Source organism: Balaenoptera physalus (assembly GCF_965194825.1).
Source record: "Balaenoptera physalus genome assembly, chromosome: 19".
Taxonomy (NCBI): Eukaryota; Metazoa; Chordata; class Mammalia; order Artiodactyla; family Balaenopteridae; genus Balaenoptera; species Balaenoptera physalus.
The window spans coordinates 12599626-12626541 of record NC_138900.1 but is presented as its reverse complement, the minus strand read 5'-3'; the positions used below and the strand labels follow the sequence as shown (position 1 = coordinate 12626541).

Genomic DNA, 26916 nt, shown 5'->3' with positions numbered 1-26916 from the left:
TGAGCATTAAGTGAGGTGAGTATATGACGCTTTTAGCATAGAGCTGACACAGTGTACTTGCTCAATAAATAATATCTGTTATTGTTACTATTCAAAGTATAGTATAAGGTTTCTTTTCCTCTCAACCCACCTCTAGCAAGGTGAACAGAGTCCGTTTGTTTCTTCCTCTCCTATCCACCTTGCCCCTTCCTTCCCCTGACCCCCGTCCATCATTGCCCCATCCTTAGACCCGCCCCTCCCCTAACCCCACCCCACCCCTCCCTCTCCCAGTTGCTCCTCCCACCAGCCCCACCCTGGCACAGCCCTGGCTCACCGGGGCAGGAAGCTCATGGTGTAGTTTCGTGGGATGGTGACAAAGCCCACGTGTTTGGGGGACACGTCGATGTCCAGGGGCGACTGTGGGGACTTGAAGCGGAAGTTCTGCATGATGGTGGTGAGGAAGAGAAAGAGCTCCATTCTAGCCAGGCCTTCTCCGAAACAGTACCGCTTTCCTGAAGGAACAGCAGGGAGGCATGGAGGTGAGGCTTGTTCTCATTGCTACCTTGACGCCACTACCGACCCCCAGCTGTATTCTCCCAGGGAGGACGGGCTGGAATATCGAGGCCTGAGAGACTTTCAGAGAAGTTGCTACTCCTCTCTGAGCCTGTCTCCCTAGAACATGGGGTGGGGTGAAGCAAAACAGGCTGTAGCAATGGGAACTTTAGGTGCCCCTTCTCCTCAAATACACACTCAAATATGGCTGCTGTGCCATCGCCTTTCTAGGAATCTGAAGAATTTAAGTGACCTTGGACAAATCTCTGGCTCACTCTGGGCCATGATATTCCCCATCTCTGAAATGGGTACGATCATCCCTTTTCTTTTGCCTGGGCCCAGGTTCTTGGTAGTTATGGGCGTTGCAGCTGGTTGGCTCCAGGGTATATGGTAAGAGGGACTTCCAAGTTGGAGAAAGATACTAGGTTACACCTTAGAGATGAAGGAGGCCCCTGGTGGTGTTGGCTTGGCAGTGTGTCTTACCGATGGAGAAGGGCACAAAAGCATCACTCTTCTTAAACTGCCCCTTCTCATCCAGGAAGTGCTGGGGGTTGAAATCTCGCCGGTTGGAGAAGAACTTGGGGTCTCTCAGCACGGAGCCCAGCATAGGGAACACTTCAGCGCCCTGGTTGGGAGGAGGGAGGGGACTTTGATAAGGTGGAGTTGGGGATGGGTGTGCTGAAAGCACCTGGGGGTGGAGGGGGAATTTGTGTGACCTAGGTGAAGGGAAGTGGGAGGCATGGGAGTTGGGGTCCTCTGAGGGAGGAGCTTTGGGGGACATGAGATTCATGGTCCCGAGACAGGAAGTTTGGCAGCCATGGGGTTCATGTCCTCTGAGAAGGGAAGTTTGAGGAACATGGGCTCTGTGTCTCCTGGGGCAGAAGGTTTCACGGACATGCAGTTCGTGTCTCCCAAGGCAGGAGGTTGGGGGAACAAGGGGGTTATGTCTCTTGAGATAAGAATTTTGGGGACATAGAGTTCATATTCCCTGAGGCAAGAGGTCTGGGGAGATATGGGATTCAGGAGTCTCTGAGTGGGAAGGTGGAAGGGACACGGTAGTTGGGAAAGTCTTTGAGGGAGTGGGACAGGGGCTGGGAAGTTTCTAAGGGGAATGGGGTGTGGGGTCACAGGGAGTGGGTTGGAGATCCCTTTAGGCTGGGTGGGGCAGCACCTTGGGGAGGAGGAAGTCTCGAAACTCGGTATCCTTGGTGATTCTGCGGGCCGGGCCCACGGGGATCATGTCTCAGAATCTCTGGGTCTCGTGGATCACCGCCTCTGTGTAGGGCATCTTGGCTCCGTCCTTGAACTTGGGCTGATGGTTCTTGCCAATCACGTGGTCAATCTCCTCATGGCTTCTGGCTTGGGGAGGAGGGGGAACGTGTTTAGCTATTGTGAGGACTCAGGGCAGGGATGATCGTCCAAGTAGGTACAACATGCATGACATCCACATGTGACATGGACATAGAACATTCAGGCCATAGGCACTGTTGGTGCAGGGTCTTGTTCACCTGGTCCTGCCAGAATCACAGGGGAGGTGCAAGGGAAGAGTCTTGGGGGGTGGTCTGGAGGAGCAGGCAGTGGGCACTTGGTTGGTTCCGTGTGGGAACTATACACCGATCAGTTCAGATATTTTCAATATTTTAACAGCTGGTGAAATTTGGCTGGTGCCTATCAGCGAATATCACCTTGTCCCTGGATAGCAGGGCATGTCTGAGGGTCCAGGGACCTGGGAGAGGTGGGACCGTTGCAGCGGGCTTAGAGGAATTTTGAGGGTCTGTGGCCCCCACTTCCTTGCCCCCTCCAGCCTTACCCTCCACATCTGGGTGCTTCATGAGCAGCAGGGTCGTGCTGACCGTCTCAGTGCCCGCAAAGAAGAGGTTCAGTGTGGTCAGGACCAGGTTCTTCAAGTAGAACTCCGTGTTAGGGTTCTTCTTCTCCTGCGTGGAGAGAGGGCTTAAGGCCGAGCCCACTCCGCCATGCTCTCAGGGCCCTTCTGGGGGTTTTCCTTTTGGACCTGCCTCTTTTAGATCCAGACCAAAGGTGGGAAGAGAGACTCAATTTCTTTGTCTTTTTCTTTTTTTGTGGCACCACCTTGGGGCATGCAGAACTTCCCCGATCAGGGATCGAACCCGTTTCCCCTGCAGCGGGAGTGCGGAGTCTCAACCACTGCGCCACCAGGGAAGTCCGAGGGACTCTATTTCTGCCAGGCTCTCTCCGGGCCTCCAGGCCTTTGCCCAGGCTGCAGGCTTTGCCCCAAAATGCCCTCCTCACACTCTTTGCCATCTGACTATTTGTCCTTTAATTATCAGCTTAGTTGTCATTTTTTAAATGGTAGGAATATTTAGAAAGAGAGGGACAGAGAGAGGCAGTGAATGAGAAAGAGGGACAGAGAGATGGCATGACAGAATGAGAGCGTTAAAGAGAGACACATTTTCTGAGACACAGATGCAGAATTTTAAGCAACAGCATATTCCTTCACTAAAAATATTGACGCTTACTATGGAGAAATTCCTCCCTGGATCCTTTCACCTTCAACTTCAGACTCCATAAAGCCCCATCTCCTTTCATCATAGAAGAGAGACTGACATCCAGATGGGGGTGGGGACCCTCCACTGTTGCATAGTAAAGCCAGGTCCCCTGTCCACACAGGTGTCTCTGATACCAGGGAACGAAAGGTGAGTGCAAGGTGGTGAACAGCACCAACCTTAGAGTCAGAGAAGGGTCTGAGCTAAGGTCCACTGCTTCCTCGCTGTGTGACCTCAGACTGGGCACTTATACTCTCTGGGCCTCAGTTTCCTCATTTGTAAAATCGGGGTCATAATAGAGAGCCTACTCCAAGAGCTAAATAGGTGTGTGCTAAATAGGTGGATACCGTAAAGCATTTAAATTAGTGCCTGGCACATGGCAGTGTTGTAGAAATGCTCGCTATTATGATTTGCAAGCACAAGTCCTGCTTGAGGACAAGGGCTCAGTAGATGGAACAGTGATGGTTAATTATCATTGGGATTGTGAGAATTATTAGGATGGGGGATGATTTCAATGGGCCTCTGTTCTCCACCACCCCCAGCCTGCTTTCCTTCTGCTTGGCTTTGGACCTCTCCTTACTGGCTGCTGGCGTGTACCTCCTGCATGCGGATGAAGAAGGAGTCGATGAGGTTCCATGGGGAGTTGGGATCCAGAGCGCATCGGCTCTGCTCCACCTTCTCGGCTATGAAGTCCTCCAGCCCCTGCAGCTCCTTAAATGCCTGTTGCTGGGGCCCTGGCAGGTGTTTCGTCACTGAGTAGAACATCTCACAGAGCTGAGGGTGGGGAGAGAAGAAGGGAAGGGAAGGACAGCTGTCAGTGCTCAGGACCCAATGGGAGTCGGACCTGTCGCAGGGCAAGGAAGGCCCTGGGTTAAAGGCACCTACCCAGATGTTTAGGTATTTCGATGGGGCTGGATGGGAATAGATAGCTAAGTTTTCACATGAGTTAAGTGTGAGGGTCCCTGTCCAAGAATTAAAGTGAGACGGACTGGGACACATATCCAGGTTTCAGAAGTTCAGGTGATGCTGGATTGGAGCGTACATCTGGTGTTCATATATTCAGGTGAGGTTGGCTTGGGAGACACCTGTCCAGGTGCTTAGCTGTTTAGGTGGGACTTGGAAGGGGGGGGGTCACCTAAGTGTTTAGGCATTCAGGTGGTCTCATTTGGAAACAACTGTGTGGATATTTAGGGAATCTGGATTGGGGACTTCTGTACAGGTGTTAAGGTATTAAAGTGGGGCTGCTGTGCAGGTGTTAAAGCGGGGAGATACCTGTTCAGGTGTTCATATATTCAAATGGGCCAATAGGGGGCACTTCTGTAGGTATTTGAGTGAGCTGGGCTGGAAGACACTTATTTGGGTGTTTGGGGAACAATCTGTCCAGGTGTTTACATGTTTAGGGGTCTTGGTTTGGGGTACCTGTCTAAATGTTGAGATATTTAAGCGAGCTGGGTAGGGGGCACTGTCTAGATATTCCAGTGGGCTGGTTTGGGACACCTGTGTAGATAACAAGTGATTTTGCTGGGCTGAATTTTCCGGCACCCGGTGTTCAGGAAGCGGGCTGAGGTGATCACTTGTCCAGGTGTTAAGAAATTCAGATGGAAAGATAGAATATCTTAAAAGGGAGCATCTGTTAGATATTAAGGTAGGTTGGGGTGAGGACATCCGCGCTGGTGAGAAGAGAAAGCTGGGTTGAGCACATGTATCTTGCCTGCAGTGTCTATTTTTTTTCGTTCATTTTTTTTTTTTTTTTTGGTGGGGGGAGCATCTTTTGACATATCCAGGTGTGCTTGGAGACTGAGTATTGGGCACCTGTCCCGGGTTCTGGTGAAACTGTTCAGTTGTCCGAGAGTGGGGGGCTGGTTTTGAGGGGATCCTGTCTGTTGGAGGATGGGAGTTTGGGGCGCCTGTCTTGGTGTGGAGGAGCAGTTGGCAGGTTGAGGTAGAGGCATGGTAGAGCCAGGCTGGGACGGGTTACCTGGCCGGTAGACGTAGCTGAGAAATGGAAGCTTCCCAGCCTCCTACGCAGCAGTGACAGGAACTCTTTGTCCTCGTAGTCAAAGCGGCCCCCGAAGACGATGGAGCTGATGCCATTGGAGACGGTTCGGCTCAGGAAGAAGGTGGGATCGAGGAAGGCGCCTGGGGGACGGGGTGGGGTTGGGGAGAGACAGGGATTTGGGGGAGAGTCAGCTTGGCGGTCTGATGCCAGTCTGCGAATTTGAGGAGGGCACGGAGGTGCTGAGCCAGACTTCCAGCCTCAGACCCCAGAGCTGGGAGGCCGGACGCCTTCGCCCAACCTGGACCCCTTCCGGGGCCAGAATGCGTGTGTCGGTGCCGGCTGTTTCCCTCCTCCTCCTCCTCCTCGCGCTCTCCGGGGTCCCCCCACTCACCGCGCGTGCCCCGGCAGACCTCGATGAGGAAGTCCGCCTCCCCCTGGATGCGCTCCTCGATGCCGCGCTTGCCCACGCCGAAGTCCCGCAGTGTGGTGATGGAGAAGCGCCGGGGCTGCTCGGCGCGCTCCCAGTTGCCGAACGCCAAGCCTGCAGAGGGAGCGTAGGCGTCGGGGCGGGGCAGAGAGGGGCGGGGCAGGCCCAGACCAGCCGCCTGGCCCGGAGAGCGAGAGAAAGGTGGGCAGAGAGAGAGCGAGTGGGAGATGGAGCGCGGAGGGGAGGGGTGGGGAGGGAGGGAAAGAGGGTGGGAGGAAGCAAGGGAGGGAAGGAGGGGGGTGGGCGGGGGAGAAAGAGAGAGACAGAGACAGAGAGAGACATACAACTCAGAGAAACGCAGAAAGAGATAGAGACCGAGTTGCAAGAACAGAATCAGAAGGAGAGAGGCAGGAAAGATAACACCGAGAAAAGAGAGATACAGAGACACACACAGGAAGAGAAAGAGACAGAGGAGGGAAGGAGGGGAAGTGAGATACTTGGAGATCTGGGAGGCGGATATAACAATTGTGAAGGATTCTAAAACTGAGCCGGAGAAGAGAGAAAAATAAGGAGAGAGAAACAGAGAGGGTCTGGGAGGAGGAGAGACTGTCACCAGGAGATGGAGGCATGGGGATTTTGAAACAGAAATAATGTGAGATTCTAAGACTAAGAAAGAAGAGAGAGAGGGAAGGAGAGAGAAGCCTGGGGAAGCACAGAAGTTGAAAAGGAGAAAAAGACAAAAAGGCATATGGAGATAGAGGACCAGGGTTCCAAAGCAGAAGTCCCAAGAGCTTCTAAGAGATCCAGAGAAAGAAGAGACATCTAGTGAAAGAGAACAGGGAGATAGGGGAGAGAGAGGCAGGGAGAAATAGAGATGCAGAAATGCTAAGACAAATTAGAGACAGAGGGGGCGGCAACAATGAACAGGAATGGGGACAGAGAATACCAGAGGAAGTCAGGAGAAGAAGGCTGGGGACACTGAAGCCATCAAGTCTGCCTGACCACACCCCCCTGCCCCCCCCCCGCTCCGAGGTCCCCCTCACCATAGCCTTTGAAGAGCCAGTTGAAGTTAGCCTGCTTGCCTCGTCCACTGACTTCCTCAGCCTGGTCCACCAGAGCCTCCGTCACAGTGTCATATCCACACAGCGCCACGACCCGCCAGGGCCCCAGGCGGACCGTGAACACAGGGCCATAGCGCTCGCTGATCTGATGGCGGTGAGTGGGAGTGGTTAGAGAGCAGCCTCTGCTCTGAACTGGCCCTGGACCCAGATCTCACATACCGAGATGCATTTCCCTACAGGCTCTGACAGTCAAGGAGCTGGACATCCCAAGATGTGGTCTTTCCTGGCCAGGACCCTGATACTGAATCTTTAAAACTCCCCTTTCCTTTCCTATGACTCTGGTCCAACATCGTCAATTCCCAGACACAAAGCCCCAACCAAACTGGGCAGGCCACCACCCCTATCCCATCCCACCCATCTCTCTGCCTTGGGACACCTTCATGAAGGAGTTGTACATCTGCTTGGTGTTCAGCTGCAGGTAGTTCCCGACGAAGGGCAAAGGGGTGGGTCCAGGAGGCAGTTTCCCCTCGAGCTTCCTCTGCCGCCAGACAGACATCAAGACCAGTATAGTCAGACAGGCTGGCAAAGCCACAGGAAGCAGCCCTGAGGCCAGCATGGCGGCACTGGGGGTGACAGTCAGTTGGTGATGTCTGGGATGGTTTGCTTTTATACTACCTGGGAGAGAAGGGCCGACTTTGGTCCTGATTACATAATTGTCTCATTTCACCTCCCAACTATACCCCCCACTATGCTCCCCACCCAGCTTGGTACAGAGACAGCAAGGAAGGAGGAGGGGGACCTCAGATCAGATTAACAGAGAGTGGGCCCCAATATGGAATTTGTGGTTCCCTCGGGAGGGACTGCCCTAGGCTGTGGAGGGCAGTAGGTAAGTTCCAGAATTGAAGATTTTGGAATATTTGCTTGGGGGAGCCCCTGAGCTTTGGATTTGGGATCTCAGAGTGAGAAGGGACCCCAAAGTGGTGGATTTTGGGGTCTTGGGAAAGAAGAATTCAAAGATCTGGATATAAGGCTATTAGAATGAAACAGGATGTGTGGCTGTGGATTTGGGGGTCTTTTGGTGAGGAGAGATGTAGGTTGAAGGGTCTCATAGTGGGGGGAGATTCCAGGGAATGGGTTTGAGCGTCTTGAGGTGAGAAAGGACCCCGGGCTGTGGATGCGGTGTTCCTGGGAGGAGAGTCCAGCTGGATCATGGGGTCAGCATCTGACCCCAGATGTTGACCTGCTTTTACTTTGGACACAATGCTGCCTCTTGATTCCCAGAATTCTCATTGGGACCTCAAAGTGAGGTCAGGATAGGGGTCATAGAACTGACTATCTGTGGTTGGGCAAGAGGTAGAAGACCATAACTGCACTTCCATGGAACTTCCCACAGAACTGGAGAAGAGTAACTCACGGTCTCAGCTGGCAGAGGGACTGGCCAGGGCTTGGATAGTAACAAACACCAATATGATACTGAAAAATCCCAACTGTCTCAAGGATTAGAATTCACAGAGAGCCCCAGTGGTTCCCAACCCAGATCCTTAGGGAAGCCCACTACATCAATTGTATCATTTCCATTATTATTATTATTATTATTATTATTATTATTGATGTTTCCCATTTTACATGTGGGTATACTGAGGACAGAAAACAGAGAGTGGGCAAGGGGCACACATGTGAACCCTTTCTCTCCTGCTCTGCACTCACTTCCCCTTCCTGCGATTGGGTTTCCCCACCAGTGGAAAGGGAGTATTTGGGAAGAGAAGGTTGTATTTGAGGGTGTGTGAAGTCCCCGTTAGACGTGATTCCTGGTGTGTCAGGGCTGTTATTAGCAGGCAGAGAGAACTATGTCAGGAGAGATTTGGGTAAACTCCAGTGTCAGAAGCAGAGAGGGGCCCTGGGATGCTGAAAGTGGGAGTAGAGAAAAGAGGAGTGGTCCTGCTGTTTTTCCCTCACTGACATTTTTCCTTAATAATGTTGGTTACCCCTGGTAAACACCAACTGTGAAGATTAAGTCCAGGTATGTGTGGTGTGATCCAAGAACAAAGAACAAGATAAACTCAAAGGGCCAATATTGCCGGAACAAAGAGTTACAGGACTCCTATCACTTATGCATCTTTGTGCAGTGTGTGTTTGTGCATAAGTGAGTACCCATACGTCTTTATGGCTATATGTGCACATCTGTGTGAGTGCCTGACAGGATGTGAGCGTGTCCGTTGCCAGTGTGCCTGAATGCATGCCAATCTCTGCATCTGCCTGTGGGTAACATGAGTACATGCTTTGGGATATATGTCTGTTGGGGGATATTTACATGTGTGTCTCTGGGTCCAACATGTAGACTGTGTATTCACATCTATGTGTGTGCATGTACAACTTGTGACTATACATAAGTGTATGGATGTTTTTGTGTGTTTATCCTGGTGTGGTATGTAGGCATGCAGGCCATGTTGTGAACATGGGAATGTCTGAGATCTGCTTGTTCCTATCTGTGTTTGGATTCCAAGAGCCCTGGCCCAGTTCCATTTCCCTAAGTCTTTATTGAATTTGTTACAATATTGCTTCTGTTTTATGTTTTGACTTTTTGCCAGTGAGGCATGTGGAATCTTACCTCCCCCACCAGGGATTGAACCCGCACCCCCTGCATTGGAAGGTGAATACTTAACCACTGGACAGCCAGGGAAGTCCCTCCATTTCCCTTCTTAAAAAACAAACAAACAAATAGTTCCCTTATTTTTCAGGATATTACCTCCTTCAGTCTTCAAGGGTCATACTAAGTAGAAAAACTTCCATAGGACAGATGTGTCCTGAGAACATTCTGAGGTAGGTCACTCCCATTGGATCAACTTCTTCTCAGAAAATTCTCTTTCCCACAGTATTATCCCCAGACTCTTAAGCCTTTTAATAGAGGCATTCAACCAGTGTTTATTGAACCCACTACTTCATGCCAGCTTGTGCTGGGTGATGTTGAGGGCACAGGGGTGACCAAGACAGCCCTGGGACCTGCCCTCATGGAGCTCTCACTCCAGAGGGGGAGACAGATCAGTCACCAGGCAAGGACAGCTCAGAATGGATAGTGCTGGGATGAGAAGGCACAGGCAGAGGGGTCAAGGTCAAGATGGGGGGGGCACAGGCAGAGGGCTCAGAGCTGGGATGAGGAGGCACAGGCAGAAAGGTCAAGGTCAAGGTGGCGGGGCTCAGGGTTGGGACACCTGATTCAACCTTGTAGCTTCTGGGTAAACCACTAGAGGGCTCAGTAGGAATTTTTCCATGGAAGGATAGGGAGAGTTGGGAGGGAGAGTTCCAGGGAGAGGAATCAGCTTGTATAAAGGCCAGAGGCCCGTGGAGCATGGTTGAGAGCTTGTTAGAGCACAGAGATCTGGGGCCATGTTCACTGGTGAGTCTGGAGCCATGAGCAGGTGTCCGATCTGGTGGACCATATGCAACTGGGTTGGGGGAGTTTGGACTCTGTCCTGAAGCTACGGGGAGTCACAGAAGGCTTTTAAGCAGGGGAACAAAGTGGTCAGATTTGTATTTCAGCAAGATTCTTCAGGTTTTTGGAGATGAGACCATAAGCCGAGAGATGAGGAAGTGACTTCTACAGGTGAGAGAGGACAGGACCATGGGGATGGGGAGAGAGGGTGGGTTGGAGAAAGATATGGAAGGAAGAACTAATTCTTCCTTGGTTATATGTTGACTTTGCTGTGGTGAGGGAGGAGGCTAGTGTTGGGGAGAGATGGTAGTGTTGTTTATTGGTTTGGGGACACAGGTCAAGAGCAGGTCTGAGGCAAGAGAAAACGAGCTCAACTTTGGACGTGTTGAACCATGGCATAGTCCCTGCTCTTAGGGATTTCTTAGACTAGTGGGAGAGCAGACCTGGATAAATTAAAGTCCTCAATGATGCCATTAGTTTTAATTAGTAATTATTAGTAATAAATTACTACTTAGGGTTGAGGATTGGGAAGGCCTGGTAGGGGAGGTGTCATTTGAACTGGGTCTTGTGGGATGAGTTCACAGGTAAGGGAAGAGAGCAGGGCGGTCCGAGCCAGGTCTTGGATATGTGAGATGGATGGAACAGAACAGGTATATTTCACAGTAACACCTCCCTGCTCCCTGTCCCAACTTTATCAATTAACTCTCTATCCTCTACCCCCTAGCCTGAACCAAAACTCTTAGGAAGAACCTGGCTCATGCCCACAAGTGTGCCTGAAATGTATGACCCTGTCCAAATGAGAATCTTTTTTTAAAAATTGAAGTGAAATTTATACACCATAAAATGTTCAGCGGCATTTGGTACATTCACCGTGTTGAGAAACCACCATCTCTAACTAGTTCCAACAAATTTCCAAACAAGAATCTTTTTTTGTTTGTTTGTTTGTTTTGGCCACACCGTGCGGCTTGTGGGATCTTAGTTCCCTGACCAGGGACTGAACCCACGCCCTTGGCAGTGAAAGCATGGAGTCCTAACCATTGGACTGCCAGGGAATTCCCCAAATGAGAATCTTAAGTTAGCCTTCTTGTTTTAAATTTAAATACTAGTACTGCAATCGTGATATCATTCATTGAACTTAGCATCTTACTGTGTGAAGTTTTTAATGAGTGTGATCTTATTAAAGTCCTCATAGCAAGCCTATGGTGTTGGTTTTGTCATCCCCATTTTGCAAATGAGTTAAGTAAGGTCCAAAGAGTTGGAAGTGAGTTGCTTTGGGTTTCACAGGCAATAAAGGTAGAGCCTGAACATGGCCTCGTGTGACTGACTAACTTTCCTGCTCTTCACCACCACTCTAGACTACCAAGCTCCACCTTTTCTTCTTTATGAACCATCAGAAAACTGTCCTTGATAGCCTGTGGTTTTTGAAAAAGTTCCTTGTAAGCCTGAAACAAAACATTCCAAAATGTTAAAGATGTATATTTAAAAGGTCTCTTAATAGGGAGGAGACTTGACCTTTTATTGTTTTTGTATTCTTTGGAACATTAACCAAAGACTTGCTCAACCAGTGTTACCATCCAGGCTTTTGGCAGTGAAATGGTGAGTGAGCCTGGAGAACAGGGGGTTTGGTCGGGGAGTGAGATGTTTGTGTTTCAGATTTCAGTGATGACAAAGATCAGGGTAGGGCTGGTGGGAGTGTTGGCTGGAATGCAGTGAAGTAGAAGGCCAAAGAAGAGAACAAAGTCAAGTTTCCTTTTGTCTGATTGTTTGGACAGCTCATGCCCATGGCCAGTGAAGTGGCTCCTTCTCAGAAGAATGTCAGGTCTTGGAGTAGAGAGAGGGGGCAAAGTTTGCTAGATGACAGGGATGAAGGAGGCAGACTCAAAAAAGAAAGAATTTTTTTTTAATGTGGGATTCGTTGCACAGAAGTGGTATTTATTTATTATTTTTGGCTGTGTTGGGTCTTCGTTTCTGTGCGAGGGCTTTCTCTAGTTGTGGCAAGCGGGGGCCACTCTTCATCGCGGTGCGCGGACCTCTCACTATCGCGGCCTCTCCTGTTGTGGAGCACAGGCTCCAGACGCACAGGCTCAGTAATTGTGGCTCACAGGCCCAGTTGCCCTGCGGCATGTGGGATCTTCCCAGACCAGGGCTCGAACCCGTGACCCCTGCATTAGCAGGCAGATTCTCAACCACTGCGCCACCAGGGAAGCCCAGAAAGAATTTTTATAAGTGGATGTTGTGGTCATACTCTAGATGAGCTCTGAGGAGTTTCTGATTCTGGCTATGGTTGAGTAGCTTCTTTAGGGACAAGTATCCTGAAAATAACAACTATAAACTCAGAATAAAACATTAAAAAAAACCCCAATTCCCTGAAATTGCCGAAAAGTGAATAAAGCAGGCAGATACTGAAGGGAGCTGGAGGAAGAGAATTTCCTGTTTATTATACATTTTGGCCTGAAGGCAAGCCCTGGAAGGTGCCGTGGAGGTGGCTAAAACACAGATAGAAACATTGGAATTTTTCTGACTTGAAGAACCAGAGGACAGAGTTTAGGGTGATTATAACACCTGGTGGTAGTGGCGGTAGAATCTCAAAAAAGGAGAGAGACAGAGAGGGGGAGCCCCAAATTCTATGTATAAACTCTGTCCAAATTTCTGACTGATTGTTGAACTATTTATGTGCTGGAAAACTCCAAGCGGTGTCAGCCAAGGCTAAAAGAACTGAAATAAGATTTCAGAGCTGAGCCTTTGAGCTCAGTCAAATTAACTGCTCCCTGAAAACAAAACAAAATAAATCAATATTCTTCAGCAGAACATAACAGAATCCAGAGTCTCTACAATGTACCACTTGCAATATCCAGGATAAAATCCAAAATTACTAGGCATATGAAGATACAGGAAAATATAACCATACTCAAGAGAAAAGGAAATTGATGGAGAACAACACTAGCATGACCCTAATGTTGGAATTTAGCAGACAAAATTTTAAAAACACCTGTTATGTCTGTGCTCAAGGATGTCAAAATGGTATTGAGACATAAGAGGTATTGACCCTAATTCTGACCCTGAGACTCATTGGAGGTGGTTGAATGAGTAACTTTCATTGGAGAGAGTGTTAGAAAAGCTATGCTCTTAAGAGGAGAGACTATTCAGAGTAGGACTGGGAAATGGAAAGAAAATTTGGACACGTGGTTCATTTATTTAGCAACTATTAATAGAACACCTGCTAAAGTGGCCAAGATGACAGAGCAGGAAGACCCGGAGCGCACCTCATCTCACAGGCACACCAAAATTACAACTATTTACAGAGCAACTATTGATGAGAAAGACCTGAAAACTAGCAGAAAAGATCTTCTACAGCTAAAGGTATAAAGAAGGAACCACAATGATGTGGGTAGGAAGGGCAGAGATGCAGCATAGTCAAGACCTATACCCCCAGGTGGGCAACCCACAAACAGGAGGACAATTACAATTGTAGAGATTCCTGCCAAGGACCGAGGGGTTCCAAACCCCACATTGGGCTCCCCAGCCAGGGGGTCCTGCAGCAGGAAGATGAACCCCCAGAACATTTGACTTTGAAGGCCAGTGGGGGTTATTTTCAGGAGCCAAGTCTTGAGCCATGGCCAAAGTTTCTGTTGTTTTTTTTTTTTAAAGCCACTCAGTTTGTGATACTTTGATATGGTACCTAGGAAGCTACCTGTCTTAGCAAGCTAATACATCCATTAACAGAAAAATGGATAAGCAAAATATGGTATATCCATACAATTGAATTGTATTCAGCCATAAAAAGGAATAAAGTACTGATACATACTGTTACTAGCAGGAACCTTGAAAACATTATGCTAGGCAAAAGAAGCCAGTCACAAAAGACCACATATTGCATGATTCCGTTTATATGAAAGTCAAGAACAGAGAACCTATAGAGATAGAAAGTAGATTAGTTGTTGCTTAGGGTGGGGTGTGGGGTGACAGAGTAGGGGAGTGACACCTAGAAGGTATGAGGTTCATTTCTGAGGTGATGAAAATTTTCCAAAATCGACTGCAGTGATGATTGCACCTATCTATGAATGTATCAAAAAACATTTAATTATACACTTTAAGTGGGTGAATTTTATGACATGTGAATTTTATCCCAATAAAACCTTTTTAAAAGCCAAAAAAAAGTAAAGAAAATGTCCTCTCTGACTCATATATCCTGATGTGTTCTTCCTACCAGTGAAAGTATAAAGACAATTGATTCACCTAATTTCTGAGAAGAACTTACTCCAAGGAAATAAAAGGGATATCGACTCTCAAAACTTTCTCATACCATCTGGTGTCACCCCAAACCCTTGGGCTTCTCTTCTTGCATCATAGCCTTCAACACTATCCTGTCCTTCCATCAGAGCCCTGGCTACTCTTGCTGTCACTGTCCAGAGATGTTAGTCTTCACTTCACTGTGAGCCCCATGAGGTCACTGAATGAATCTATCCTGGTCACCATTATGGCATCAGTTCCTTCCACAGGGCCCCATTTAGAATAGGAATGTGTGTTGAATGACTACCGTGCCTTATAGCTCTTGGAATTTCTAGGAAGTATCTAATTGACTCTCCTCATCAATAAAAGTGAAGGTGGGTACAAGGCATGACCATTTCTTGTCCAACGTGAGACACCCTTAACAGCAATCTTCACTACAGAGGTACCCATTAGGTGACTCTCCATGGTGGTCCTAGTCTCTCACTGCCCAACTCTTCTCCCTCCCTTCTTTCCTTTCATGGGTGTCAGATCTGTATCCTGGTCTGAAGACTTTTCCTGGTCCACTCTGCTTTCTTCCTCTTTTGTCTTTCCCACACATTACCCCCCAGTAAAATGATGCACTCCCAGCTCTGTCTAAACCTCTGTTTCCTGAAGGACTCAAATTACATACTGTCCATCATGGCATTTGTTCTTTATCACATACCCAGTCTCAAAACTCTTCCAATTTTAGAAAATCCCATATTGTGTGACTCTTCATCAGGGGAAAGTCTTTGTCTCCCACCACAGCAGCTGAAGGGGTACCATTCATTCTTCCTCACCACATTCTGACTGTGGCTTGGCTAACTGGATCATCCTGCTGGGAACTTTGACTCTTGCTGGAGGATGTGACACAAAACCACAGACACAGTTAGGAAGTTGCCCACGGTGGCTTCAATGGGTCAAGAGTCCCAAAGCAGTAGTGTTCAGTGCCTGGGGATTGGGGTGGCAGCAGCAACCCCTAGCTGGATGGTTCTGGTCATTACCTTGGCTGATGTTCTCCTGGCACAGCTCTTTTTTTTTCCTACTCATATTCTTAGCCTAGCTTTCCAGAACTCCTATTGATTTTGTGAGCTAACCAATCACCTTCCAGTAGCTAGCAGACTTTTCTACTTAAAGTAGCCAAAGACATTTTATGTTGATTAAAAATAGGAACCTTGACTGTTAGGGGACTTGGGAGTCTCTGGGAGGTGTCATGTTGAGAAAGAAGTTATAAAGGATGAACTGTTATCCCTAGAGTGATACCTGAACCCCCTCTTTCACTCACGCCCTGCGTTCAATACATTAGCAAACCCTGCAATCTCATGCATCATAATAAATCCCAAATCCATCATCTTCTCCCCACCTCCACTGGTTCTGCTGTGTCTGAGCCAACATCACTGCCTGTAGTAGCTTCCTAATTGGTCCTTGATTTTGTCCCCCCTCCCTCCCTCAGTTTATTCATTGTATAACAGCTAGAGCGAGCCATTTAGAACATGTCGATACATGTCACCCTATGTTCACCAACCTTCCCAAAGACCTCCATCTCGCTCAGGTCCTCACCAAAGGCCACGAGGCCCCACAAAATCCAGCCCTTTAACCCTCTGCCTCATCTCATTCACTCCTACTCTCTCATTTCCTCCTCTACTCCAGCCACGTGTCTCCTTGTGGATTCATGCACACACACATAGTCTTCTGCCTTATGACTCTTGATTGTTCTGCCAGGAACACTCCCTTCCCAGGTATCTGCACAGCTTGCTCCTCGCTGCCTTGTGAAACCACCCATGCCACCAATTTAAAATTCCAATTCTGGATATCTCTAGCCCATTTCCCTACTTTGCTTTTCTAATGCACTATACCATTTAAAAAATTTATTATGTTTATTCTTCATTGGCTGCCTTTGGTCTTTATCAGGGAAAAGTCAAAGGAACAACATAAAGGTATGGAGTCTACAACAAGAATTTGGTACAGTCAGAAACCTAGCTGGAGGTGAACAAATGAACTTAAAATCTGCAAGCCTTTGCCAAAGTCTTGGACAGGGCATTGCTTTTCTGCTGGATGTAGAAGATACACAGCTCCCTATTTCTGGGTGAACCTCGCTGACCTGTGTCCCTTGACAGTGTAATAGTGCCTTCTCTTAGGGCCGTTGTGATAATTCAGGAAGATGAAGAGGTTGGGTGCGCGTGGACACGTGGGCAGGGCTCTGTTCTCCGACGGTTCCTGCCACATCCAACAGGGGGCGCTCAGCGGGCCGTGAGGCAGAGCTCATAGGTCGGAGGGATGTTGCCAAAGCCCGAGACCTTGGGCGTGACATCGATGTCAGCGGGTGGCACCAGCGAGCGTAGGGAGAAGTTCTGAAGGATGGAGGTGAAGTAGAGAAAGATTTCCATGCGGGCCATGGCCTCGCCCAGGCAGATGCGCTTTCCTGTGGGCATAGAGGAGGGCGGGAGGGAGGGTCAGAGCTGCACGGGATAATAGGAGCAGGGAGAGTGTTCCGGTCCCACCACCCCTCCGCCTCAGCTGCCTCCTCAGCATCTCTGGGGTCATGATAACACCCACTTTTTAGGGTTATTATAAAGATGCAGTGGGTTTCAATAGTTAGTTCTCTGCTAGGACCTTCCACTTATAGGGGCTCAACACGTGGAAGCTACTCCTTTGATGGCTCAAATTCCAACAGCTTCTAGCACGGAATGAATGGTTCTAAAGGATCCACGAATCTGAAGGTTCTTTTCATTTCCAGTTCTTAAAGGTTTATGAAGTGCCTACTAGGTGCCAGACACTGGTGAGGGAAGATAAAACGTCACACTTAAATAGTGCCTGCTCTAAAATAAAGGGTTGATGTATGTATACATGTAACTGATTCACTTTGCTGTACAGCAGAAACTAACACAACATTGCAAATCAACTATAGTCCAATAAAAATGGGGAAAAAAAATAGTGCTTGCTGTTTGTCAGTTACCCTTCCAATGGTTTGGAGAGATTACTCTCCATTTTACAGACAGGGAGCTGAAGTAACTCATTCATGGCCCCACTGATGGTGTTTGTAAGTGGTGAAGTGGGGTCCTGTTTCCTAACACTGCACTGACACCAGGTTCAGTGTGGCTTACACTTAAAATACAATTGTTCTAAGATATTGTGAGTTACCAAGCTACTGTTCATTGGGCAGATCTTCCTTGCTGCCTGTTATGTACTGTCTGCAAACTAAGAATCTTTTAACATTTTTAAGTGGTTAAAAAAATCAGAGAAAAATAATATTTTGTGATGTGAAAATTAAACAAAATTCAAATTTTATTGTCTATATGTCTGTACTTTTCTTTGGCATCCATCACAGACATGCTCTCTTTTTTTTTTTTTTGGCGGTGCTGTGTGGCTTGTGGAATCTTAGTTCCCCGAGAAGGGATCGAACCCAGGCCCCACGCAGTGGAAGCTCGGAGTCCTAACCACTGGACCACCAGGGAATTCCCCAGACATGCTCATTATTTATGAATGTCTATGGTTGCTTTTGTAGTACAATGGTGGAGCTGAGTAGTGCAGATTGCACAGTCCACACAGAGACCATATGGCCAGCAAAACCTAAAATATTTTCTATTTGGTCCTTCGAAAAAATATGCTGACCCCTGTTTAGTGCTATTACTTTTCTAATTATCAGAGTCAATGGTTCTAATATTCCATCATCCTGGAATTCTAGGATTCTAGGATTGTATGATTCTATGAAATAGCATTCAACTTCCCATTCAAACCTGAATGTCAAATACAGACCGATGGTTGCGGGATGTATCTAGCATGTTTCTGCAGGGGTGGTGGTGGTAGGGACTCAGACCATAGACACCTACCAGAAGAAAAAGGCACAAAGGCTTCATTCTTCTTGAAGCGGCCCTGCTCATCCAGGAAGTGTTGGGGATAGAAGGCATCTGGGTAGCGGAAGTAACTGGGGTCTTTGAGGACTGAGCCAAGCAGAGGAAACACGTTGGTGCCCTGGGATGAATATGGGGGCAGTTAGGAGAAATCAGTGTTGGAGTATGAAGTATGGAGTATGGTAGGGAATGCAGAGGAGAGAAGGGCACAGTGGAGGGAGGAGTGACAATGAAGGTACAACTCCACCTTGGGCAGAAGGTAGCCTCGGAAATGAGTGTCCCGGATGACATTATGGGGGACACCCATGGGCACGATATCTGTCAGTCTCTGTATCTCATGGATCACGGCATCTGTGTAGGGCATCTTGGCCCGGTCATCGACACTTGGGATCCGGTGTGGTCCAATCACCTGGTCAATCTCTTCGTGGATCTTGGCTGGAAGAGACCAGAAAACATAACAGACAATGATGCAGGAGGTGTTTCTAGAGACCAGGGTTGGGTTGTGGGTTTGTATCTTCAGCACCTGTGGACCCTGAGGGAGCAGGCCATGTGTATTTGGACTGTCTCTTTATTCTTAACACCTGACAAGAATAAGAATTGGTGGGGCTGATAAACACTCATCAGACCAGGAGGCAAGAGTGGAGCCTTGCATGTCAGCTGGGACATTTGATCGTTATCTTGAAAACACTGAGGAACCGTGGAAGGCTCATGCTCAGGGCAGTGTCCTGCTCCCAGCTGAGCTGCCATGCACAGATTTTTGACAGGCTGGGAAATAGGTAACGAGGACAGGATTGAAGCAAATGACAACAATGATGTGACAGTGATTAAGAACACTATTGGTGCAGTTACTCCTCTCTGCACTTCCTGGATAAGTGACCTTGGGGCGAATGACTTTACCTTCTGAGCCTCTGTTTCTTCATCTTCAAAATGGACGTGACGGTCTAACAGGCTCATAGAGTTGTAAATTTTACATAAAATCCAGTATGCAAGTAATTAGGGTAGTGCCTAGCACATAGACGATGTCCATTAAATATTTGATGATTTAGATTGTAAAAGACAACTTGGACAATGAAGGAGGGACTAGATGAGTTTGAGTGGAAACAAGTTAGTCTCTCCCATTATCTGTAACAAGAGAAATTTGTTTGTTTTGAACTGCATTAGAAGGGAGAGGGGGGACTTCCTTGGTGGCACAGTGGTTAAGAATCCATCTGCCAGTGCAGGGGACATGGGTTCGAGCCCTGGTCTGGGAAGATCCCACATGCCGTGTAGCAACTAAGCCCGTGCGCCACGACTACTGAGCCTGCACTCTAGAGTCTGAAAGCCACAACTACTGAGCCCACGTGCCACAACTACTGAAGCTCACGCGCCTAGAGCCTGTGCTCTGCAACAAGAGAAGCCACCACAGTGAGAAGCCCGCGCACCACAACGAAGGGAAACCCCCGCTTGCCGCAGCTAGAGAAAGCCCATGTGCAGCACGGAAGATCCAATACGACCAAAAATAAATAAATAAATAAATTAAAAAAACAAAAAAAAGAAGGGAAAGGGACCAAAACTGGGGATTTTCCTTGGTGAGTAATGAATTTCTCATTACTGGAGTTACCCAACCAGACCAGATTGCAATTTACTGGTGATGGATTCTATTTGATTCTGGCTCTATAGTTGGCTAAATAATGGCCATCAAAGTATTACCTCCAGGACTTCCCTGGTGGTCCAGTGGGTAAGACTCCGCACTCCCAATGCAGGGGGCACGGGTTCGATTCCTGGTTGGGGTAGATCCCGCATACCACGTGGTGTGGCCAAAAAAAAAAAAAAAAGGTATTACCTCTTAACCCCTGGAACCTGTGAATGTTACCTTACATGACCAAGGGCACTTTGCAGATATAATTAAGGATTTTGAGATGGGGAGATTATCCTGAGTAATCCAGGTTGGCCCTACATGTAATCACAAATGTCTATATAAGAAGGAGGCAGAAGGGTCAGAGTCAGAGAAGATGTGACATTGGAAGCAAAGAGAGATTTGAAGGCACTATGCTGCTGGCTTTGGAGTCGAGGGAAAAATTGTGAGCTCAGGAATGAAAGGAATACAGCTTTAGAAATTGGAAAAAGCAAGGAATCAGATCTACCTTGGTTCGATCCAGTGAAAGCCTATTTGAACTTCTGAACTCCAGAACTGTAAGATAATAGATTTTTGTTGTTTTAAGCTACTAAGTTTCTCATAATTTACTGCATAAACTATTACAAGCACCAAGCAGAAGATTAAATTAAACGGCCTTCCAAGCCAGAGATTCTGAGATTACACATCCTAAGTTTCTAAAGTGTGAAGAGTCTAAAGCTGTAGGGTTCTAAGGTTTCAAGATGATGTCTTCTTTCCTGTTGGAAATGAGAGTTACCAGGTAAGCAGCCCAGGTGGACGCTCACCTTCTACTTCAGGATGCTTCATCATTAGCAGCAACCCATAGCGTAGGGTAGAGCTCACAGTCTCAGTGCCAACAAAAAAGAGGTTGAGAGTGGTGAGGACCAAATTCTTTAGGTTGAATTCCGTGTGGGGATTGTTTTCATCCTGAAAATGACAGGGATAATAAATAGAATCACCCTTCTCTGCCTCTATCTTATTTTCTCCCTGTGTATAAGGTAGGGCTTTGTGAAAACACAAAAGATGGGTGAACCAGGTGAGTATCTGGGAGGGGAAACAGCCAGAGCAAAGGTCCTGAGGCAGAAGTGTGCCTGGCGTGGAACCACAAAGTGTGTCGGGTGAGAAAAAACAAAGAGAAGGCCAGCATAGTTGCCGGTATAGTTGAAGTGTAGTGAACAGTGGGGAGAATGAAGGAGAAAAAAGTAGAGATTGCTTTGTCAGAAAGTTGACAGGATATTGCCTTTGAAAGTTCTAGGACATTAGGGTAGCATAATTTACAACTGCCTAGTACAGAGGTTCTACAATAAAAAAATATAAATTTCTAAAATTCTAAGTATCCATGATGTAGAGGTATTAAGCTTCTAAATTGCTACATATCCAAGACTTTAAACTTTTAACTTTAAACTCAAAAGTTTAGACTTTAAATGTTTAAGCTCCACCAATTCTAAGACTCTAAAGACTCATTCTACTTTTCTATATTTGTAAGTCTCTGGCATATAGGATTAGAAAGGCGTAAGATTTTAAGTTTCCATGTTCTTAGAATTTTTAGATTCAAAGTTTAAGAGTGTAAGAGTTTATGCCTTTACAGTTTCTATATCTCATCTATAAATAAAAGTAAACCATGTGAAACAATACTTGCTCTTTTGTCGTCAATATGTTTACAGATGAGTTTAAAGTTGTAGGCGGTAGGGATTGGGAAGATGAGAGGAAAGGATTGGGGGAAGAGGAAGAGGTACCTGGTGCATCTTGATGAGGAAGCAGTCAATGAAGTCTCGAGGGTTTTGGGGGTCAAGGGATGCTTCATTGATCTTGACCCTGGAGGCAATGAAGTCCTTGAGCTCCTCTATCAAGTAGTAGATGCGATTGTGTCTTCCTGGCAAATATTGCATGATTCCAGAATACATGTCATATAACTGTGGGGAATAAGCAAAGGGGATTTGTCAACAATGGGCACCAGAGGCCAGCATGGGCTGAGTCTGGAGTCAAATAGTTGGGCTCAACATCCAGCATTGGGTCTGAGAATTGCTTGCATGAGGCTCTTTGCTTCTTGGAGACCCAGGACATTTTGATATTTGCCTCCCAGGATTGTGGGGACGATAAGTGAGGTAGAGGCAGCGGCTTAGGTAACTCAGGTTGGGGGGTGGACAGAGAGGTGGCTGGTGGGCACCTGGGCCCAGGGTGTGCTCATCTCGATGAAACTCTCGTTGATCATCTGCAGCAGCTTCAGGAACTGCTTGTCCTCATAGTCAAAGCGGCTTCCAAAGACGACGGAACTGATGACATTGGAGACAGTGCGGCTCAGGAAGAAAGTAGGTTCGATGGGGGCCCCTGGGTGATGGAAGTTGGAGGCCATGAGTAGGAACATGGGATGTGAAATCATTCAGTTGCAGATATGAGTCCTGACTCAACTGCTTAACAGCATTTGTTAGTTACTTCATTTTTGTGTTTTGAGTCTAGATTTCCCAATCTGCAAGTTTGTTTAGTAGCCACTTCATTGGTTCATGAGAATTCAATATAATTATTCATGTGAAATACTTAGCACAGTGCCTGACATGTAGTAAACACAAGAAATGCTGGTGGAGGGACTTCCCTGGTGGCACAGTGGTTAAGAATCCATCTGCCAATGCAGGGGCACGGGTTCGAGCCCTGGTCTAGGAAGATCCCACATGCCGTGGAGCAACTAAGCCGTGAGCCACAACTACTGAAGCCCGCGCGCCTAAGAGCCCGTGCTCCGCAACAAGAGAAGCCACTGAAGTGAGAAGCCTCAGCTCGCCGCAACTTAGAGAAAGCCCACGCGCAGCAACGAAGACCCAATGCAGCCAAAAATAAATAAAATAAATAAATAAATTTATTTTAAAAAACTTGAAAAAAAATGCTGGTGGAGCTTAATCATTATTTTTTGTTATTAGTATTTAATTGTTTGTGGTGGAGAGTCACACATTTGGGAAAGAAGTGGTGGTACAGGACACATTAAAAAAAAAAAAAAGAACGGCTTGATCTCTCTATCTCTACCAATGATTCCATCTGAGCTATTAGGAAAATCCTTCCCTTGGTCTCAGCTGCACCATCTATAAAATAGGATGCCGGTCAGGTCAGTGGATTTGGGGACAATTTCTCTAAAACAATGCATATATTCACAAAAATGCAGTTTTGCAAATAATTTCTAGGGGTAGGTGAACTTTCAAAGTCTTTATGCAGACCATTTAGCATCCATGGAGTTCTAAAAATTTGTCTCACGACAATGTGAATATATGTAACACTACTGAACTGTACACTTAGAAATAGTTAGGCTGGCAAAATTTTACATTACATGGTTTTTACCAAAATTATGTATTTTTGTATGTATATGTGTGAATATATACCTAGATAGATAGATAGACAGATAGATGTAATAAAATTTAATCCTGTCACTAGGAAAAGGCACAAACTCACATATCGCCAAAGTCTGCATTTGATACCAGGAGCTCAAAAACTCCTGGAGATCCACTGATTCAAGTCTCTGGACAAGTGATCCCTAAGGGTCTTTCATGTGAACTTTTTTTTTTTTTTAAGGAATTCCTTTATTTTTGTTTATTTATTTATTTATTTTTGGCTGTGTTGGGTCTTCGTTTCTGTGCGAGGGCTTTCTCTAGTTGCGGCAAGCGGGGGCCACTCTTCATCGCGGTGCGCGGGCCTCTCACTGTCGTGGTCTCTCTTGTTGCGGAGCACAGGCTCCAGACGCGCATGCTCAGTAGTTGTGGCTCACGGGCCTAGTTGCTCCGCGGCATGTGGGATCTTCCCAGACCAGGGCTCGAACCCGTGTCCCCTGCATTGGCAGGCGGATTCTCAACCACTGCGCCACCAGGGAAGCCCCATGTGAACTTTTAACATGGACTCTGGCTGGAAATCTCAGTAAATCCTCCATCTTTTTCATCCTCTCTCATTCCAAAGCCTTCTCCCACCAAGGCCCATCTTGTCATGAATGAGCTCTCTACAACCACCCAGCCCCCTTGTAGCCCTCCCCCTTGTGGCCCCCATACCCTTGGTCTTGCGTAATTCCTCTAGTAGGAAGCCAGCCTCCTCCTGGATCCGCTCCTCAATGCTCCTCTTCCCCATCCCGAAGTCCCGAAGAATGGTCAGGGAGAAGCGTCGGAGAATCCTCCATCGTTCTCCATTGGCTAGAGCTACACCTGCCAGAATCTAAGTGTCAGGCTCCTGCTTCCACTCTTTTTTGTGCCCAACTCTGTGCTGGACTGGGAGGGTGCCAGAATATGACAGCTGTAAACTCTGCTCTCGGGGATGCCTCTTCCAACCTCCCAGGCTTAATGGGGAGACTAAAGTTCCCTCCCTACTGGACCTCAAAAACAGTCCAGGACTGAGGTGAAGGAAATCAGGCTAGTAGTGATTGGGGGAGATCAAGGAGAGTTTCTTACAAGATAGAGACCTGGAACTGGATAGATGCATAGGATGGATGGATGCATAGGAATATGGAGGGAGATATAGATAGAATGCCATATAGAGTACACCAGAATGGGGAGACCACTTCTATTTTCTATGTTCTACTTGGATTCTCTAGACATAAACACATAAGTGTACACAGAAGATCACACCTGTACATCAATATACCTACACAAAAGGAGTTACCACGCAGTAAGCAGTATTTAGAAGTTTCCAGACGTGCATGGATTGGTGAATTAGTATTTGGAAATTTAATGAAATGATTTTGATAGATTAATGAATGGGAGGAAGAGTTTATGACTGCAGTGACTGATGAATGGATGGATGAAAGACTTAGTGGATGGGTGAAGGGTTAATGGATGGGTGGTTTCAAATGTATGGATAAATGGCTGGAAGGATGATTGAAAGATTAATAGGTGGATGAATGATGGAAGGATAAATGAACGGATGGATGGAATGATGGATAGATAGGTAAATGGAAAGTTGATTGATAAATGTATAGATCAATTGGATGGAAAGATATTTGTATAGAAAGTCTAATGGATGGATGGATTGTTTTGGTGGATGTATGGATCAATGGAAAAATGGAAGGGTGGAAGGAAAAGTATAAGGATAGATGGAAGTATCAAAAGGATGTTGTGAGGCTGCTTGGAATTGAAGGATGTGGGCAATTAGAGATGGATATATAGGTAACATTAGAAAGGTATCTATCTAAAGGGAGGATGCAGAGACTTATGGGTTGGGTGTGTATGTACGTATAGGAAAATAAGAAGTAAGATTGGCTATGAGGGCTTGAGTGAGTACACAAAGAGTGTCACTAATCCATTAAAAATAAGAACACAAGTAACACAGAAGATATCCTAGAGTCAGATGGTTTGGGTTCAAAATAAAATGGTTCTACCACTGACTGTTATTATCTAACCTCTCTCACCCTCGACTTCCTCATTTGCAAAATTAGTAAGACATTAATAGCTCCCTCAGAGGAGTCACTGCAATAATTCATTTAGAGTACTTATCAAAGAACCTAGGACATAGAAGTACATTACACTTTGTGATTACATTTTGTTTTTATTTTTGTTGTTGTTGTTGTTACCTACCATGACCTTGGAAGTTTCGCTCTATTGAAGCCAATTCTCCACGGCCGCTGAACTCATCTGCTCGGTCTACCAGGGCTTCCTTCACTGCTTCATGTCCACATAAAACAACTACCGGCCGGGGACCCATGTACACAGTGAAGACTGGGCCATATTTCTCCCTGAGCTGAGAGTGAAGGAAGACATAAGAGGAGGGGGCTGATTGGAGAACCAAGTAACAACCAACAAGAATTTTAGGAGATGGAGATTTCAAGGAGATAGAAATGTGGGACTAACAGATAAAGGTGAGCTCTGGGCTTGGAAAGACTACTGAGGAAAAGGCTCAGAAGCCTTGGCTTCTATCATCCTGGGAAAGATCCTCCAACACTGCCACAAGGCTTGGTTTCTACATCTATAAAATGATGGACCTGGATGAGATGGAACTCCAAGATCCATGCTTCTGCCTCTGAAGTGCTAAATTTCTAGAATCCTAAGATTTCGTGACACTGAGTCTCAAAGTTCAAAGACCAACAGAGTGCAAGAGTTCTTGTGTTTAAGGATGGAAGGTAAGGTTATTCCAAAGTCCTGAGGTTGTGAGAGGCTTAAGGTTTAACATGCTAGGAGTCTGTATTTCCAAGAGTTTCAGATTCTGAAATTCCAGACATTTAAGGTTGTGTTTCCAAGAGCCTGTGTTTTAGAAGTCAGAAATTTCTTTTTTTTTTTTTTTTTTACCCTTCCCCCTCCCTGTGTCCTCAAGTCCATTCTCTACGTCTGCGTCTTTATTCCTGTCCTGCCCCTAGGTTCATCAGAACCTTTTTTTTTTTTTTTTTATGGATTCCATATATATGTGTTAGCACATGGTATTTGTTTTTCTCTTTCTTTCTTTTTTTTTTTTTTTAGTATTAGTTGTTCTGGTTGTTTGTTTTTTTATACTGCAGGTTCTTATTAGTCATCAATTTTATACACATCAGTGTATACATGTCAATCCCAGTCTCCCAATTCAGCACACCACCATCTCCACCCCACCGCAGTTTTCCCCCCTTGGTGTCCATATGTCTGTTCTCTACATCTGTGTCTCAACTTCTGCCCTGCAAACCGGCTCATCTGTACCCTTTTTCTAGGTTCCACATACAGGCATTAATATACGATATTTGTTTTTCTCTTTCGAAGTCAGAAATTTCTACATTATCTGTCTATAGAATTAATTGCTTCCAGCTCTATGAGAGGAGTAGACAGACTCACCTTCATGAAAGACTGAAAAGTGGCATCAGTACGAACTTGCAACAGGTTCCCCAGGAAAGGTATCGGTGTGGGACCAGGCGGCAGCTTCCCCCCTTTGCTGGTCCGTTTCCAGGCGATGAGGATGAGCAGACAAGACAAGCAGAGTGCCAGAAAGATGGTGAAGGCCCCTCTCAGCTCCATGGTGCCAGGTCGAGCGGTTGTGTCCAGGGTACCAGATCCTGCCTAAATACATTCTGGGAAATCAGCTGTGCAGAAATCTGAACACCCTGGGATTCAAGTTTTCCGGGTATGGATGCCATCAAGGAAGAGATTGCTTTATCTGGGGGGTGGGGGTGGGGCGGCGGTGATTATATAACCTATAATCTCCCGACTGAATAAAGATAGATTGAATTCATCTGGGGAAATCCACTGGGGCCATTCCGCTTTCTTCATATTTCCAGTTCCTCAGTTCTCCCTCAG

General features: G+C 46.8%; 2 protein-coding genes across 3 annotated transcripts; both read right to left on the bottom strand.

The window, feature by feature from the left end:
* Nucleotides 1–309: 309 nt before the first annotated feature.
* Nucleotides 310–12292, bottom strand: LOC309648664 (cytochrome P450 2A13-like; the record flags this gene model as incomplete). Its single annotated transcript, XM_082437559.1, is given in 10 exon segments — nt 310–491; nt 1015–1156; nt 1703–1774; nt 1778–1890; nt 2342–2468; nt 3654–3830; nt 5035–5195; nt 5447–5596; nt 6526–6688; nt 6980–12292. Coding segments are annotated over 10 exon segments (1467 nt in total). The 5' UTR covers nt 7160–12292.
* Nucleotides 12293–12388: 96 nt separating this feature from the next.
* LOC309648658 (cytochrome P450 2G1) lies at nt 12389–26687 on the bottom strand. Of its 2 annotated transcripts, none has more exons than XM_082437550.1 (9): nt 26458–26687; nt 25240–25402; nt 23725–23868; nt 21873–22033; nt 21442–21618; nt 20491–20632; nt 18320–18507; nt 18052–18193; nt 12389–16643 (listed from the first exon to the last, which is right to left on the bottom strand). In XM_082437550.1, the coding sequence occupies exons 1-9, from the start codon at nt 26635–26637 to the stop codon at nt 16462–16464; spliced, it is 1479 nt and encodes a 492-aa protein (XP_082293676.1). In that variant the 5' UTR covers nt 26638–26687; the 3' UTR covers nt 12389–16461. The 2 variants fall into 2 exon arrangements, with proteins under 2 accessions (XP_082293676.1, XP_082293675.1); XM_082437549.1 differs by having other exon boundaries at nt 23725–23874; nt 26458–26685.
* Between the last annotated feature and the right edge of the window lie 229 nt (nt 26688–26916).